Genomic DNA, 17,599 nt, shown 5'->3' on the forward strand with positions numbered 1-17,599 from the left:
CCCCCCGGAAGTGTCTTGAACGTGATACCAAAACAAGCCTGAGATCTGAATTCACAATATTTGACGAAGTTATTGAGACGCACATGGTAACTATTGGTGTATTTTATGTGGATAGATATGTTACAATGCATCTGTATGTCACATATCGCGTTTAACTTTTGTTAGGATTAGTCGTGCAAAACTGTTGTGTACAGCATCCCTAACATGACTGCAGTCACATGCCTGTCACAGGGTACGGCGTATCTTGATTATCTTTCGCATTCCTTGACCCTTGATGAAAACCAAACGGTTCTGTGATTCTAGTTATCCTTTGTTTGTTTCCGTACGTCACCATTGGTATTTTCTCGAGTTATTTAGTTCAACAAAACGTGTATTTAAAATGCCTTTCTTATGGCCATGGCCATTCAGTTGAAACGAAACATGACATGTACAGATATCAAACATTTGCAGTATGTTGTTCATGTAGAAATAACGACCGTACAGATCAGTAAATTGTCGAATTCTCGAAGCAATCACTATCCCTTTATCAAGACAGAAATGAATTACAAATGATCACATACGGACATAGAACATGATACAGACATGTACACACATCCAGGGCTTTTTCTGGGGGCTTAATTTTTGGGGCAGTTAATCGGCCCCATTCCCAATTGAAATTGTTTCATATTTAAGCCATATTCCCAAAATTTGCAGTTAACTCATGAAAAAATCTTTCCCAATTCACCAATTTTCATCCCAAAATGAGACAAAAAGGCCCTTTCCCAAGCCAGTGAGAAAAAGCCCTTAATCTAATAATATAAACTGTTTGAAACACGCACATGTACATTTACATTGGACAGGTGTCAGCGAGGAGAATCTTTTAGTGTATCTGAGTCTTTCTCATTAATCTAAATGTAAAGTCACTTCAAAGTCAGTTGACCTTAACTCCCATGCTTATCATATAACGGCATATTGACATGACTGTTTCAATAAAAATTAGAAAGAAGGCAACAGGATTTAATGGGTCAACGTCAGGGATCGACACTAACAGTAGCCCAGCAGCCCTGGCCATGGGCTGCCTGAAATCTGGCCTGGCTGCCAGAATGTCCAGACCAGTAGCTCCTGTGGGCTGCCAATATTTTCAGCCAAATGTATCATGTCCAGCTAAAAAACCTGGCAGCCCATGGCCAGCGGTCTGTTAAGGCAACTAAATTAGTGTCAACCCCTGTGGGTAGAAAATTAAATAGCTAATTGAAGAAAAAAAGAGCCAAACCAGATTATTCATGAAGGCCAAGGGAGACTATAGAAAATCTATGATTGTTAGTGGAAAGCAGAATTCTTTCCTGACAGACTTCCATCTGCATCAGTTTGAAAAGAAAGTGGTTGATATAGCCGAATTGGCCATTAAGTTTTTGTAAAGATGGCTGAGATGGGGATATCCCCCGGATGCCAGATGACTTACAGTTTGTGCAAAGATGGCTAAGACAGGAACCCATCAATCATCCTAGATGTCTATTCCTAGTGACAGAAGACATTTCTCATGATGGAAAGTCATTCTCCATTGTCTAGATCTCTCAAAGGACTAGCAAAGGTTTCTTTACAGAGAGTGGCCATCTCTGTGATGTAACGTACAGCTAGATACGTCTGGAAAGAAATTAAGCCGACAGAAAATGTAATACCCTATAGCTAGGCCTCAGTCAGCTAAAAAACTTGACCCTAAAACCATTGCTCTTACTGAGAATAAGATGTTTTCCCTCTGACAGTTTGAGCTTTGTTACTGATGAAGTTGGATATCAAAAAACATTTTTCTTTGCTGTATATAAATTTAGTCTGAATTCAGGCCCTATTCCCCATTGTTTATGCTGCTAAAATACAAGTTTTCCTAATGAAATCATAAAAATTCCCAAAATTATTGAATGATTGAATCAAATATAATTTTTTTTCCGTCATGTGGAAATTAAAAAAAAATAGCCAGAAAAGCATTTTAGGACAGCTAGCTAGCTATAGCCTCACCTTATCAAAGGCCTTGCTAAAATCTATAATTAGAATATGTTTTCGTCTGATGACTTGATAATATGTCACCTATGAGCTTTATGTTAGTTGGCTCTCGCATCGCTCTTTAGTTCCACTGTTACCAGCAATGGTTAGGGATACAGGTGCCATTAACCTCTTGTTATTGGTTTCATATATCTTCTCAAAGCCCCCTTTAAATTTCTGACTTTTCCTCTTTTCCCCATTTCCAGTCTTCATATTCTGAGGATAAGGCGGCGAGCTCCTTTGGCTCCTTCCCAAAGGGCTTCGGCTATGGCCCTGACGAGAACGACACCGAGACACAAGCAGCGTCTTCAGAATACAAACCCAGAATTCTACTCATGGGTTTAAGAAGGTACACAACTTAATAAAATACTTACAAAATTCAGATATTGATAGCGTAACTAGTACTCTTAAGAGAGTATATTTTAGCAGTTGTCTGATTTTATAGTGCTTTTGAATATGTTAAACAAATATTGCACTATTTTATGCAAATATCAAATTTAATTTTTTTTTTTTCTATAATGGTAAAAATAACCATGATGTGTCAATTTATTGTGTAGAATATGATTTATCATTAAGTAATTGTATTGTTAAACAGCATGTAATTGCATTATTCTAATTCTCCAAAATAGTTGTATATATATATATATCTCTTTTTTATTGATCGTTTCCTTCAAATCTTGCACTTACAATAATGTTTAATGTTATATAAATTCTGTCTAGATAAACATTTTGTGTTTTAATTTTTTACAGAAGTGGAAAATCGTCCATACAGAAAGTTGTGTTTCATAAAGTGTCACCAAATGAAACTCTCTTCCTAGAGAGCACGAACAAGATTGTCAAAGAAGGTATTACTAAGTACTTTTGACACATCAATTAAAAGGATGGTATATTGGTATCTCTCAACCCAATTCTTGTATTTTCTACATGTTAAAGCGGGAGTCAACATTAACAATAGCCAGCTGTAGCCCAGGGCTGCCTGCAATCTGATCAAGCTCAGAATATCCAGACAAGCAGCCCTGTGGGCTGCCAAAATTTTCGGCCAAATGGGTGATATGTTTTAGCTGAAGTTTTCTTCGTTTACTTCAAAAAATTATTTTTCAAAAAAAAAATTTTGTAGCATGGTGTAAGATAAAATATTTTATGCTTAGAATGAACCAGAAAAAATTCATGTAGAATTCAAATTTTTGAATGTCAAGGGCCATCCCTCCGTGTTTTGCTGGTACATGTACATGTATAAGACAGTCAGGGCCACTTTATTTCAAAACCTTGCAGCCTAGTGGTCGCTCAAAAAAAAAAAGTAAGGCGATGAAGTTAGTGTCGCCCCTGAGATGGATGATGGATTTTTCATTCAACCCTTGGGAGTGTGTCCTTGACTCCCAAATTAGTTTTGACTCTTGTATTTGATTTCTTTTTTATTTCAAAAAAAAGTGATTCAACATGATACAAAATTTTTTTTTTTTTTTCGTTTTGGAATTGATGCCATTTTACATATAACTGTAATTGTAAATTCATAAATATTGTTGTTACTGTATGCTACCTTACCACTGGCAATCAGCAGGAATGGCACTCAAGAATCAAAGGTATTCATAGCTTTTCTGATCATGATGATAGGTAATTTGTCTTGTCTTTTTCTAAAGGAAACCAATCATATCGATGAGTTAACATGCTTGTTTTGTTGCAGACATCACCAACTGCTCCTTTGTGAAGTTCCAGGTGTGGGATTTACCTGGCCAGATTGACTTCCATGATTCTATATATGAAGAATGTGAAGCTATTATATTTGTCATAGACTCCCAGGTATGTACATATTATACTAATTAGTTCAGTTTTAGTACTCTTAAGCTTGTTAATTTGTATCTCCATGTGTATCATCTGAAGACAGATTCTAATCTAGTCGGCTTTATTGTTAATATTATTATTCACAATCGACGTGTTGATCAGTTTTAATTTAGGAAAGTGTATGTTAAAAAGCCTTTCTTTTCTGCTGTCCAATTTTCTGTCAGATTTTAATCCAGCCAACTTTTCCTATTTCAAAGTTAATTTTCTCTTCCAAACTTTATCAAAACTTCATATATTTAATTGGTCCAAGTTCAAGTTAAAGGTTATGTTAAATTGGTCCAGGTACAGATTGAAGGTTATGTTTGATTGGTCCGAGTACAGGTTGAATTTTATGTTTAATTGGTCCGAGTACAGGTTGAAGGTTATGTTAAATTGGTTCGAGTACAGGTTGAAGGTTATCTGGTTATTTGTCCAAATCTGAATAAAACATTTTTGTTTTGTCTCTCCTCCGCAGGATGAATACATGGATGCCCTGGCCAAACTTAATGCTACCGTATCCAAAGCTCATCGTATTAACCCTGGCATCAAGTTTGAAGTCTTCATCCATAAAGTGGATGGTCTATCTGATGACCATAAGATTGAAGCACAGCGTGATATCCACCATAGGGCTTCTGACAACCTCGCAGAAGAGGGTCTAGAAAATCTCCATCTAAGGTTTGAAACTGTCTAAATATAAGTCTGAAGAAAATGGCCATTTTGGGAAATCTTCATCTGGTGAAAACTCTTAATTTCATATACATTATGTACTGCATAAAATAGAATTAAGAGAGAAAAAATGGGCTCATATATATATTGTTGGATTCTGCTGCATCACATGAAAATACCAGATTAGAAGATGTAGGGAATTTTGATGACTTTATTGAGAAAAATAAAAATAAAGAGCATACACAATCTGGAATGTGACCTGTATTTAGACCCAAATACCGTAAATATTCGCGTATAGTGCGCACTTTTTTTCAAAAATTGACAAGTGAAAAAGACCACAGTCAGAATGAATGTGATTTGACCCAGATTTGTGATCGTTTCCTTTCACAGCGGGATTGATTTAATACTTATATATATATATAACATATATAAAGCATTAAGAAAGTAATAGTTAACAAATAATCAAAGAAATGAATAGTTATTTTAATGTTTAATTCCTTGAAATTGTGTATTTATCAGCAATTACGTGGATTTATCTAAGTCGATCGTGAGCCACATGTTCCGTACACATACGATCTCACTTGAGGATGTTCCCGTATTCAGGTCCAAAACGATGTATAACATCTCAATTAACATCAAACAAAACTTGAAATGATATAGCAGTACTTAGTTATTTCATACTTCTAAATTAATCACCTTATAAATCCAGAATGTTGCCAGAAACTGATAACGTTCAACTTGTTTATTTACGGAAGCTGAAACAGCACGCATGCACAATTAGGCACGGGTAACACTAATGCCTTGATCTCGTGCGGCAGTCACTGACCAACTGGCCATAAAATATATGATAAGACTGTGAAAACTACCAGGGTACTCTTATTTATCGTCTGCACTGTAGATTTATCCTTTACACATGTTAATTCATTGATATAAAACTTGTGACCAGCACGACGACTGCAGACTTGTTTCCGTACTGTATACAAAATGGCGGCCTTTGTAACATTACGTAGCAGTCAGCTTACTAGTCAATCTTGTTATAACTGAGCTTAATTAGCTTTGTATGTTCGTGGACAGATACCACAAGAGATCATACCTGCGTGAAAATCACAAGGTAATTGAGGGTAGGATTAATTATTTTGTTGGTACAACAGCGTAGATGGGACCTAGATGGGACCGCTACAATTTGCAAGCTGACTAGGCCTGTGGCGGTATAATGTAAACAACCTGTCAATCCAATGTGTCAAATCTGACCGGTGATTCCAATTAAATGTGGTACATTGTAAATAATCTTTCATAAGTTACAACTTCCTATCATCTTATGCTTTAGAATTCATCTACCGCTCAGTTGAAAATTGAAAAAAAAAAAAATGTTAATTTTTTTTTTTTTTGAAAATGAACCTCAAAAACGTACCTGCGCACTATACCCGAATATTTACGGTATATAGGGAGGAGAAACACAGGTTTCGAATATACTGATAGTACCCAAAATGTTTTGGAAATAGTGAAGGAGGATGGGAATTTCTCTGACACATTATATTCATTACTAAATAAAAAAAAACCGCTGTCTTCTATTTGCAAAATATGATATCTTGATGATTTAGAAGTGGATCCTATATAGTACCTATATGCTACATTGTATATGGTATATACTGTTATGACATGGTGTGTGGAATTTCTATTTCAATAATGATTACTTCTTTTTATTCTTTCAGTTTTTATCTTACGAGTATATATGACCACTCGATATTTGAGGCATTTAGTAAAGTGGTTCAGAAACTGATTCCACAGCTGCCTGTGATGGAGAACCTACTAAATATACTGATTTCTGTAAGTATATCCTAATGAGTTTAGCCCAGAGTGTCTGTGAGTTAAGCCCAGAGTGTCTGTGAGTTTAGCCCATACAGAGTGTCTGTGAGTTTAGCCCATACAGAGTGTCTGTGAGTTTAGCCCATACAGAGTGTCTGTGAGTTTAGCCCATACAGAGTGTCTGTGAGTTTAGCCCATACAGAGTGTCTGTGAGTTTATATTAGCCAGGTAGTGTGTGAGTTTAGCCCAGAGTGTCTGTGAGTTAAGCCAATACAGAGTGTCTGTGAGTTTAGCCCAGAGTGTATGTGAGTTCAGCCCATACAGAGTGTCTGTGAGTTTAGCCCAGAGTGTCTGTGAGTTTAGCCCAGAGTGTCTGTGAGTTTATATTAGCCCAGAGTGTCTGAGTTTAGCCCATACAGAATGTCTGTGAGTTTAGCCCATACAGAGTGTCTGTGAGTTTATATTAGCCCAGAGTGTCTGTGAGATTAGCCCAGAGTGTCTGTGAGTTAAGCCCATACATAGTGTCTGTGAGTTTAGCCCATACATAGTGTCTGAGTTTAGCCCACAGTGTCTGTGAGTTCAGCCCATACAGAGTGTCTGTGAGTTTAGCCCATGCAGAGTGTCTGTGAGTTTAGCCCAGAGTGTCTGTGAGTTTATATTAGCCAAGAGTGTCTGTGAGTTTATATTAGCCCAGAGTGTCTGAGTTTAGCCCATACAGAATGTCTGTGAGTTTAGCCCATACAGAGTGTCTGTGAGTTTATATTAGCCCAGTATGTGTGTGAGTTTAGCCCAGAGTGTCTGTGAGTTTAGCCCATACATAGTGTCTGTGAGTTTAGCCCAGAGTGTATGTGAGTTTAGCCCATACAGAGTATCTGTGAGTTTAGCCCACAGTGTCTGTGAGTAGAGCCCATACAGAGTGTCTGTGAGTTTAGCCCATACATAGTGTCTGTGAGTTTAGCCCATACAGAGTGTCTGTGAGGTTAGCCCATACACAGTGTCTGTGAGTTCAGCCCATACAGAGTGTCTGTGAGTTGAGTCCATACAGAGTGTCTGTGAGTTGAGCCCATACAGAGTGTCTGTGAGTTTAGCCCATACAAAGTGTATGTGAGGTTAGCTCATACACAGTGTCTGTGAGTTCAGCCCATACAGAGTGTCTGTGAGTTGAGTCCATACAGAGTGTCTGTGAGTTGAGCCCATGCAGAGTGTCTGTGAGTTAAGCCCATACATAGTGTCTGTGAGTTTAGCCCAGAGTGTATATGAGTTTAGCCCATACAGAGTGTCTGTGATTTCAGCCCACACAGAGTGTATGTGAGTTTAGCCCATACAGAGTGTCTGTGAGTTTAGCCCATACAGAGTGTATGTGAGTTTAGCCGAGTGTCTAAGTTTAGCCCACAGTGTCTGTGAGTTGAGCCCATACAGAGTGTCTGTGAGTTGAGTCCATACAGAGTGTCTGTGAGTTGAGCCCATACAGAGTGTCTGCGAGTTGAGCCCATACAGAGTGTATGTGAGTTTAGCCCAGTGTCTGTGAGTTTAGTCCATACAGAGTGTATGTGAGTTGAGCCCATACAGAGTGTCTGTGAGTTTAGCCCATACAGAGTGTCTGTGAGTTTAGCCCATGCAGAGTGTCTGTGAGTTTAGCCCATACAGAGTGTCTGTGAGTTTATCCCAGAGTGTCTGTGAGTTTAGCCCATACAGAGTGTATGTGAGTTGAGCCCATACAGAGTGTCTGTGAGTTCAGCCCATACAGAGTGTCTGTGAATGAGGTGATCCCATGTTGTCGGTGGATCATTTCCGCACTTCCAAACAACCCCAGAGTTCAATACCATAAAACCCCACTTACTCGAACATGGTTTATTTAAATACCCCTCATTCATCGAACAAGTCGTTTGGTCCCGACCAAGTTCATTCATAATTCTATGTAAAGTATCCCTGGATTAGTCTAACCGTTATTCTTGAAATATATATACAGAGAAATAGTAAGGAATGTAAGCAAAAAGTGTATAATGGATCTTTCTCAGAGCGTAATAAGTAGGCTCCTTTGTATTAGTTGAAGATTGTTATCTGTTTTTCTCAGATAGTTCTTGATGTAGCTTTCTCAAATTTCATATGTAGTGTCCACTGGTTAGTCAAGTTAAGGGAAAAAGAGAAAACATCATTCTTTTAGAGATCCTATTGAGGGTCATTTGATGGTGGGCCTCAAGATCCCTCTGGGATCTCTTGTTTATGAAGAGAATTCCGGTATAGAGAAATTGTTGTTTGGTGCAGCATTTGACATTGTTCATTAACAGAATTCCGGTATAGAGAAAGCGTTGTTTGGTGCCGTATTTGACATTGTACATTAACAGAATTGAGGTTTAAAGAAAGCATTATGTTTGACAAAATATCTGACAATGTTCATTAACTGAATCACAGTATAGAGAGTGTTGTACGATGAGAAATTTGCCATTGTTCATTAAGAGAATTCCAGGATATAGAGAAATTGTTGTTTGGTGCCATATTTGACATTGTTCATTAACAGAATTCTAGTATAAAGAAAGCGTCATGTTTGATGGAGTATTTGACATTGTTCATTAACAGAATTCTAGTATAAAGAAAGCGTCATGTTTGATGGGGTATTTGACATTGTTCATTAACAGAATTCTAGTATAAAGAAAGCGTCATGTTTGATGGGGTATTTGACATTGTTCATTAACAGAATTCTAGTATAAAGAAAGTGTCATGTTTGATGGGGTATTTGACATTGTTCATTAACAGAATTCCGGTATAGAGAAAGCGTTCCTATTTGACGTGATCAGTAAAATCTACATCGCCACAGACAGTTCGCCAGTGGACATGCAGACATATGAAATCTGCTGTGATATGATTGACGTAGTTATAGATATGTCACATATATATGGGTAAGTATTTCATTAATTTCATAAATTCTTGAAAGTAATTACATAATTAGTATGTTATAATTGCCATAATTAGGGCACTTTAAAGTGGAATAAACGAGGAGCTGTAACTAGAATGAGTCTATTCCTTTATCCAGATAGTGAAGATTTGTAATTGTTTGCCTTCAGTATAAAAGATGAAGATTTGTAATTGTTTGCCTTCAGTGTAAAAGATGAAGATTTGTAATTGTTTACCTACAGTGTAAAAGATGATGCAGCATTTGACACAAAGTCAGCTTCAATCATCAAACTGAACAATGGAACAGTGATGTACCTAAGAGAGGTCAACAGGTATCTAGCTCTTGTCTGTATCATGAGGGAGGACAGCTTTGAAAAACAAGGTATATACCCATTATGGTGTAGATTTGATAGAGGGGCAGACAAGTTTGAACAGGTTCATATATACATTCTATAGAGGGGTGGACAAGTTTAGACGGGTCCATATATAGATTTTATAGAGGGATGGACAAGTTTGGAAAAGTCCATATATAGATTCTATAGAGGGGTGGACAAGTTTGGAAAAGATCATATATAGATTCTATAGAGGGATGGATACATTTAGACAGGTTCATATATAGATTCTATAGAAAGGTGGACACATTTGCACAGGTCCATATATAGATTCTATAGAGGGGTGGACAATTTAAGAAAGTCCAAATATAGATTCTATAGAGGGGTGGACATGTTTAGGAAAGTCCAAATATAGATTCTATAGAGGGGTGGACATGTTTAGGAAAGTCCATATATAGATTCAATAAAGGGGTGCCATTCTTTAGAAAAGTCCATATATAGATTCTATGGAGGGGTGAACAAGTTTGGAAAAGTCCATATATAGATTCTATAGAGGGGTGGACAAGTTTGGAAAAGTCCAAATATAGATTCTATAGAGGGGTGGACAAGTTTGGAAGAGTCAATATATAGATTCTATGGAGGGGTGGACAAGTTTGGACAGGTCCATATATAGATTCTATAGAGGGGTGGACACATTTGGACAGGTACATATATAGATTCTATAGAGTGGTGGACAAGTTTGGACAGGTTCATATATAGATTCTATAGAGGGGTGGACACATTTGGACAGGTCCATATATAGATTCTATAGAAGTGGTGGACAAGTTTGGAAAAGTCTATATATAAATTCTATAGAGGGGTGGACACATTTGGACAGGTTGATTTAGATTCTATAGAGGGGTGGACACATTTGGACAGGTTCATTTAGATTCTATAGAAGGGTGGACAAGTTTGGACAGTCCAAATATAGATTCTATAGAGGGGTGGACAAGTTTGGAAAAGTCCATATATAGATTATATAGAGGGGTGGACAAGTTTGGAAAAGTCAGTATATAGATTCTATGGAGGGGTGGATACATTTAGACAGGTTCATATATAGATTCTATAGAAAGGTGGACACATTTGCACAGGTCCATATATAGATCCTATAGAGGGATGGACAAGTTTGGAAAAGTCTATGTGTAGATTCTATAGAGGGGTGGACAAGTTTGGAAAGTCCAAATATAGATTCTATAGAAGGGTGGACATGTTTAGAAAAGTCCATATATAGATTCAATAAAGGGGTGGCATTCTTTAGAAAAGTCCATATATAGATTCTATGGAGGGGTGGACAAGTTTGGAAAAGTCTATATATAGATTCTATAGAGGGGTGGACAAGTTTGGAAAAGTCAATATATAGATTCTATGGAGGGGTGGACAAGTTTGGACAGGTCCATATATAGATTCTATAGAAGGATGGACAAGTTTGGACAGGTTCATATATAGATTCTATAGAGGGGTGGACACATTTGGACAGGTCCATATATAGATTCTATAGAGTGGTGGACAAGTTTGGAAAAGTCTATATATAGATTCTATAGAGGGGTGGACACATTTGGACAGGTTGATTTAGATTCTATAGAGGGGTGGACACATTTGGACAGGTTCATTTAGATTCTATAGAAGGGTGGACAAGTTTGGACAAGTCCATATATAGATTCTATAGAGGGGTGGACAAGTTTGGAAAAGTCTGTATATAGATTCTATAGAGGGGCGGACACATTTGGACAGGTTCATTTAGATTCTATAGAGGGGTGGACAAGTTTGGAAAAGTCTATATATAGATTCTATAGAGGGGTGGACATGTTTTTGACAGGTCCTTAGCTATAATGTTGTAAATTCTAGTTTCCAAATGAGTAGAAAAGCTTTTTGAAACAAATGAAACAATGTATATTTCTAATACTAGGAAGATGAGAAACAAGATGTATAACCTTGATGGTATAGATAATATAGATTCTGAACATCAAAGCTTTGTGTATTGAATAAGTGTTCTAGCTAGGAATATTAGTTTTCTTTGTTTTTTTTTTTATTTATTTATTTACCATATTTTTTTTTTTTTGTGTGTTTTGTTGTTTGTTTTTAGCCCACCATCATCAGATGGTGGGCTATTCAAATCGCCCTGCGTCCGTGGTCCGTCGTCCGTCCGTCCGTCCCTCCCTCCCTCCGTCCGTCCGTCCGTCCGTAAACAATTCTTGTTATCGCTAATCCTCAGAAAGTACTGAAGGGATCTTTCTCAAATTTCATATGTAGGTTCCCCTTGGTGCCTAGTTATGCATATTGCATTTTGGGACCGATCGGAAAACAACATGGCCGACAGGCAGCCATCTTGGATTTTGACCATTGAAGTTTGTTATCGCTATTTCTGAGAAAGAGCTGAAGGGATCTTTCTCAAATTTCATATGTAGGTTTCCCTTGGTGCCTAGTTATGCATATTGCATTTTGGGACCGATCGGAAAACAACATGGCCGACAGGCAGCCATCTTGGATTTTGACAATTGAAGTTTGTTATCGCTATTTCTAAGAAAGTACTGAAGGGATCTTTCTCAAATTTCATATGTGGGTTTCCCTTGGTGCCTAGTTATGCATATTGCATTTTGGGACCGATCGGAAAATAACATGGCCGACAGGCAGCCATCTTGGATTTTGACCATTGAAGTTTGTTATCGCTATTTCTGAGAAAGTACTGAAGGGATCTTTCTCAAATTTTATATGTAGGTTTCCCTTGGTGCCTAGTTATGCATATTGCATTTTGGGACCGATCGGAAAACAACATGGCCGACGGGCAGCCATCTTGGATTTTGACCATTGAAGTTTGTTATCGCTATTTCTGAGAAAGTAATGAAGGGATCTTTCTCAAATTTCATATGTAGGTTTCCCTTGGTGCCTAGTTATGCATATTGCATTTTGGGACCGATTGGAAAACAACATGGCCGACAGGCAGCCATCTTGGTTTTTGACCATTGAAGTTTGTTATCGCTATTTCTGAGAAAGTACTGAAGGGATCTTTCTCAAATTTTATATGTAGGTTTCCCTTGGTGCCTAGTTATGCATATTGCATTTTGGGACCGATCGGAAAACAACATGGCCGACAGGCAGCCATCTTGGATTTTGACCATTAAAGTTTGTTATTGCCATTTCTGAGAAAGTACTGAAGGGATCTTTCTCAAATTTCATATGTAGGTTCCCCTTGGTGCCTAGTAATGCATATCGCATTTTGGGACTGATCGGAAAACAACATGGCCGACAGGCAGCCATCTTGGATTTTGACCATAGAAGTTTGTTATCACTATTTCTGAGAAAGTACTGATTGGATCTTTCTCCAATTTCATATGTAGTTTCCCCTTGGTGCCTAGTTATGCATATTGCATTTTGAGACCAATCAGAAAACAACATGGCCGACAGGCAGCCATCTTGGATTTCGAAAATTGAAACTGGTTATCACTATTACTAAGAAACTAATGAAGGGATCTTCCTGAAATTTCATATGTAGGTTCCCCCAGGTGCCTAGTTATGCATATTGCATTTTGAAACCAATCGGAAAACAACATGGCCGACAAGCAGCCATCTTGGATTTTGACAATTGAAGTTTGTTATCACTATTTCTCAGAAAGTACTGAAGGAATCTTTCTCAAATTCCATATATATAGGTTCCCCTTGGTGCCTAAATCTTAAATTTTATATATAGGTTTCCTTTGTTTGAAAAGTACTAGAGGTTTCTTCTGAGTTTACACAGATTAGTAAGACTTAGAAGAAGAGAAAAGTAGAGAAAAGATCAATCTGACATGGAACCTATAAAGATCATTCAATGGTGGGCGCCAAGATCCCTCTGGGATCTCTTGTTTCACTTACGTTTTACCTAGATTTGTCCTTTTAGAGTAAACAATATTTTATTCAATGGTTTCACAACATAATTATTTATGTATTTACAAAACTTTTTATTGGAATTGAAAAAACAAGCCTAGAGTTTGGTATATTAATTCCTTTCCTGAAGACTTTTGACACATTTTCGTACTGTACAGAGAATTTTTCTTTCTCCCTTTTTAGGTGTGATAGATTACAACTTCCTGTGTTTCCGACAAGCTATTCAGGATGTGTTTGAGGTCAAACCAAGTTCAGGACATGCTTCGTTGGGTTTGACCTCGCCAAGTGACTTTCCACAAGCAAATGGTGCGATAAAGTGATCAAGATGAGGGTTGAATAACGTGGTTTATCTAAAAATACATCGACATGTACAGTTGACAAAGAAGAAGATGGGGGTCGCCATATATGCGAGAATAAACTGTCGGGGTCAGGTGTGAAGTCAGGAGGTGTTAAATTGTTTATTAAGTGCTTTATACAATGTGTTTTTATTTTTGATCATAATGAGATTAATTATGATCTTGTTAATAACGGCTAATCATGATGATGATGATGTTGATGGTGATGATGATGAAAATTTAACTCGGAGAGTGCTATAATTAATTGATCATGGATGAAATGTTATTAGAAATGATATTTAACAAAGTATTGGGTATTCAATCATTCACTGTATTTATGGTCATGGAAGATATGGATGCCATTTGTGTTTACAGAAGAGTATGAATTTTTGTCCTTTCCTCGTCATGTAATCATTTATGTGAGTGATTTTGGTGTAAGGATTGTCGAGGTCATGCGACTATTTGTACGGGTGATATTCGTGTTATGTAAGCCAAGTCATGGGATTCTATGTGAGTAGGAAATATCAGTGTTATGGCTGTAAGATAGCCAATATACAACCCTATTTGAACTTTATGTAAATCTTGTTTAAGAAAATGTTGATTTTATATATATATATATGCATGCATGTGTATTTATAAATCCATTGTACTCTGCAGCAGCTTATGTTGTGGTTTTGATTATTGCATAGTGACATGAAAAATATCAAGTTGCCATATATAGTGCAATGTTTTTTTTTATAACTACATGTACACCGTATTTGACTTGATAAGAGCACCAGCTGCCCCCTATAAGTGGACCCTCACCTTTTTTTCTGGAAAAGAGGATGAGTGCACTTATTGAAAGATATAAAAAGTTTCTTACCTCACTGTCTGCCAATATAATTATCAGTGTTAAAACCATGGGCTCTGGATTGTTTTCATAACATAAAGGTATGTAAAACGAAAAAGTAGTTGTTATTATCCACCAAGATTTCACTTAGAATCTTTCCCAGTACTGTGCGTCCCTTTCGTGTTTTTTCCATGGTGCAACATCCATCAATATTTCCTTTAAATTGCTACTTGTCCTGAATGTCTGATTGGATTTTGATGAAATTTGGTGTGGAACATTATTGGGGAAATGGATTCATTGTTGTTGAAATGGAGGGTATATGTATGCATATGGGTCTTCTGGAGCCGGTGAAATGGGGCCCAATAGGAGAAATAGAGGTAAACCCTTAAAATCACTACTCGCTCATCCTGAGTGACATTATATAATCATTGGGCAATTGAGATCCATTGTCGTATAAATGAGGAGTGAGGCTCGGCTGGGGCCTGAGAGATGGGGCCCAAAAGGAAATATAGCAATTTTTTGAAAAGTAGGAAAATATTTGTGATAATTTAAATGAGAGTATTTGTCCATGATTACTGAAATATCTAGGTGAGTGATGCAGGCCCTCTGAGCCTGTTTTTTTTAAGCACACATGGTGCATATTTGGTAAAATAATACAATTCTTACATTGTAATAGACAAATTCAAAGTCAAAATTATGAATGAAATTGCACATTGTAAACTAGGCGAGTGATGCAGGCCCTCTGAACCTCTTGTTTAAAGTGCACAATGCACTTATTAGGTCAAATACGGTCTATACAATATGTATATTAAAATTGACAAGTTCACAATCAAAATTACTACTATTTAGATGATATTTTTAGAATCTATATGTATTTACATTTCATGATTTTTTTCCATTGGTTTATGTAAGATTAGTACTTGTGTGGTCCTTGTCATAACAGTCCCATTTGCAATGGCATTTACAGGCTGATGATTGCCACTTATATTTTTTGCCCCAGTAGCTTAGTATGCTTATTTTTTTGGAAATTCTTTAATTTAGATATGTCCATAGAAAAGTAATATTTGAAATAAAGACAGACAATATCTTCCTTAATTTCGTTTATGCTTTCCTGTGGAAAAGTGTTATGTAAGGAATATAACGCTTAATTTAATGGATGTTAATTATAATGAAACTAGGGCCTGGTAATTGATATGAATGTATGTCGTGAAAATGTAAATAAATGGCTTTAAAGAACAAGTGTTGGATAGGATCAGCTCCCAACTTGTATAACACCAGACTTTCCTAAGTAACAAACTTTTAGATGATTATATTCTAGGAACAATTGCTTTTTTTACTGATGACATGGAAATAAACTATCACCAATATAATTTAAAGATTACTAAATTAAGTTTTTGGCATTCATGTCAGTATGAATGCAAATCTAAGACTGTGTCCCATATCTATGTAACTGATTTACATTTATATGGTACGACTCCTCCGTCTGTCCATTATGAGTTATAAAATCCTCGACACTCCAGGGGCTACTTTCACCTTTGCTGTCTCCACCACCTGGAATACCTTTCAGCAAAAACATAGGCTAACAACTACGGTATTTTATTGGTATCAAGGGAAAGTATAATCTGACCAATCACTAAGCAGATGCATTTTTGTTTTAAGATCACAGAGGAGCGAGAACTAAGTTCAAAGCCAGTTAATTTTCTGTGTAGTAGTTAAATTTCATGGGGTTAAAATATCACGGTTGTCCCCGTATGACCTAGTTTGCGGATATTGAGTTCTGTATAACCAATCTTGTGAACAAAATACTGCATTGACTTTGATCTTCTTCCAAGGATTTGCTAGTTTATATAAATATTCACTAGATTTTTATTTTCGTGCTATATTTTTTATGACGAATACAGTGATATTTAATCCCCTGTGAATATCACCAACTACCAACGGTATAGCTACGGAGATTCATTTGATGTACACAATAGGAACAAATTAATCTTTTTTATTTTATCCACAAGATAGAGATATGACTAGGCCTTCAATTGTGCTATGACATTAATGTAACCACTGGAGTTATGACGATGACTTCAGGGGTGCCGAGAGTGTAACCCTTGGAGTGACGACAATGACTTCAGGGGTGCCGAGAGTGTAACCCTTGGAGTGACGACAATGACTTCAGGGGTGCCGAGAGTGTAACCCTTGGAGTGACGACAATGACTTCAGGGGTGCCAAGAGTGTAACCCTTGGAGTGACGAGGATGACTTTAGAGTTGCCGAGAGTGAAACCCTTGGAGTGACGACGATGACTTTTGAGTTGCCGAGAGTGAAACCCTTGGAGTGACGACGATGACTTTTGAGTTGCCGAGAGTGAAACCCTTGGAGTGACGACGATGACTTTTGAGTTGCCGAGAGTGTAACTCTTGGAGCAATGAGGATGACTTCAGGGGTGTTGAAAGTGAAAGTGAACATAACCCGCTAGAGTCCCGAGGATGTTTTCGTATAAAAAATCTTGTGTGATATCCATGTTATGATGAGTTAAGTGTATAAATGATTGAGAGAGAAAAGTGTATCTCTGTGCCTGTCTGTGTGGAAGTGTTTACCAGTAGTTGCCGGGGTATTTATATGTGATTAATTGTTTAAAGAAAAATGTATATCACGACTTTGATAAACATTACCGGTATATAAGCATTCGCCATTGTATATTGTTGCACTTGTTTAATATCTGATCAATGTACGAGGCTAAACCTGTTTGATATAAATATATATCAAAATGTGCTTTAAAAAGAAAACATTTTTCTTTTTCACATTCAAACCTGAATAAAAAGATACATCTGAAAGTTCCCTTCTGTTTATTTCATTAACAAAGTACCAGTAGAACCTTTAGCTCTTGGGCCCTGCAGCGCAGATGGCTTTTAGTAATCAGGGTGTCCATAAATCTGTCCATTAGTCAGCAGTTTAGTGTATGCAATAGGTGTGCTGAAAACCTCCTAAGGTCCAAGGCAAGGTCGCCGCTAC

At 37.1% G+C, this 17,599-nt stretch overlaps 1 protein-coding gene across 1 annotated transcript; it reads left to right on the forward strand.

The window, feature by feature from the left end:
* The first annotated feature begins 4 nt into the window (after positions 1-4).
* LOC117316425 (ras-related GTP-binding protein C-like) lies at positions 5-17,421 on the forward strand. Its single transcript, XM_033870989.1, has 9 exons — positions 5-86; positions 2,223-2,365; positions 2,767-2,861; positions 3,698-3,813; positions 4,310-4,509; positions 6,213-6,327; positions 9,061-9,203; positions 9,441-9,580; positions 13,614-17,421. Exons 1-9 carry the CDS (start codon positions 84-86, stop codon positions 13,748-13,750), a joined length of 1,092 nt encoding a protein of 363 aa, XP_033726880.1. The 5' UTR covers positions 5-83; the 3' UTR covers positions 13,751-17,421.
* Positions 17,422-17,599: the final 178 nt, after the last annotated feature.

The sequence above is a fragment of the Pecten maximus genome, chromosome 18, assembly GCF_902652985.1.
Source record: "Pecten maximus chromosome 18, xPecMax1.1, whole genome shotgun sequence".
Lineage (NCBI taxonomy): Eukaryota > Metazoa > Mollusca > Bivalvia > Pectinida > Pectinidae > Pecten > Pecten maximus.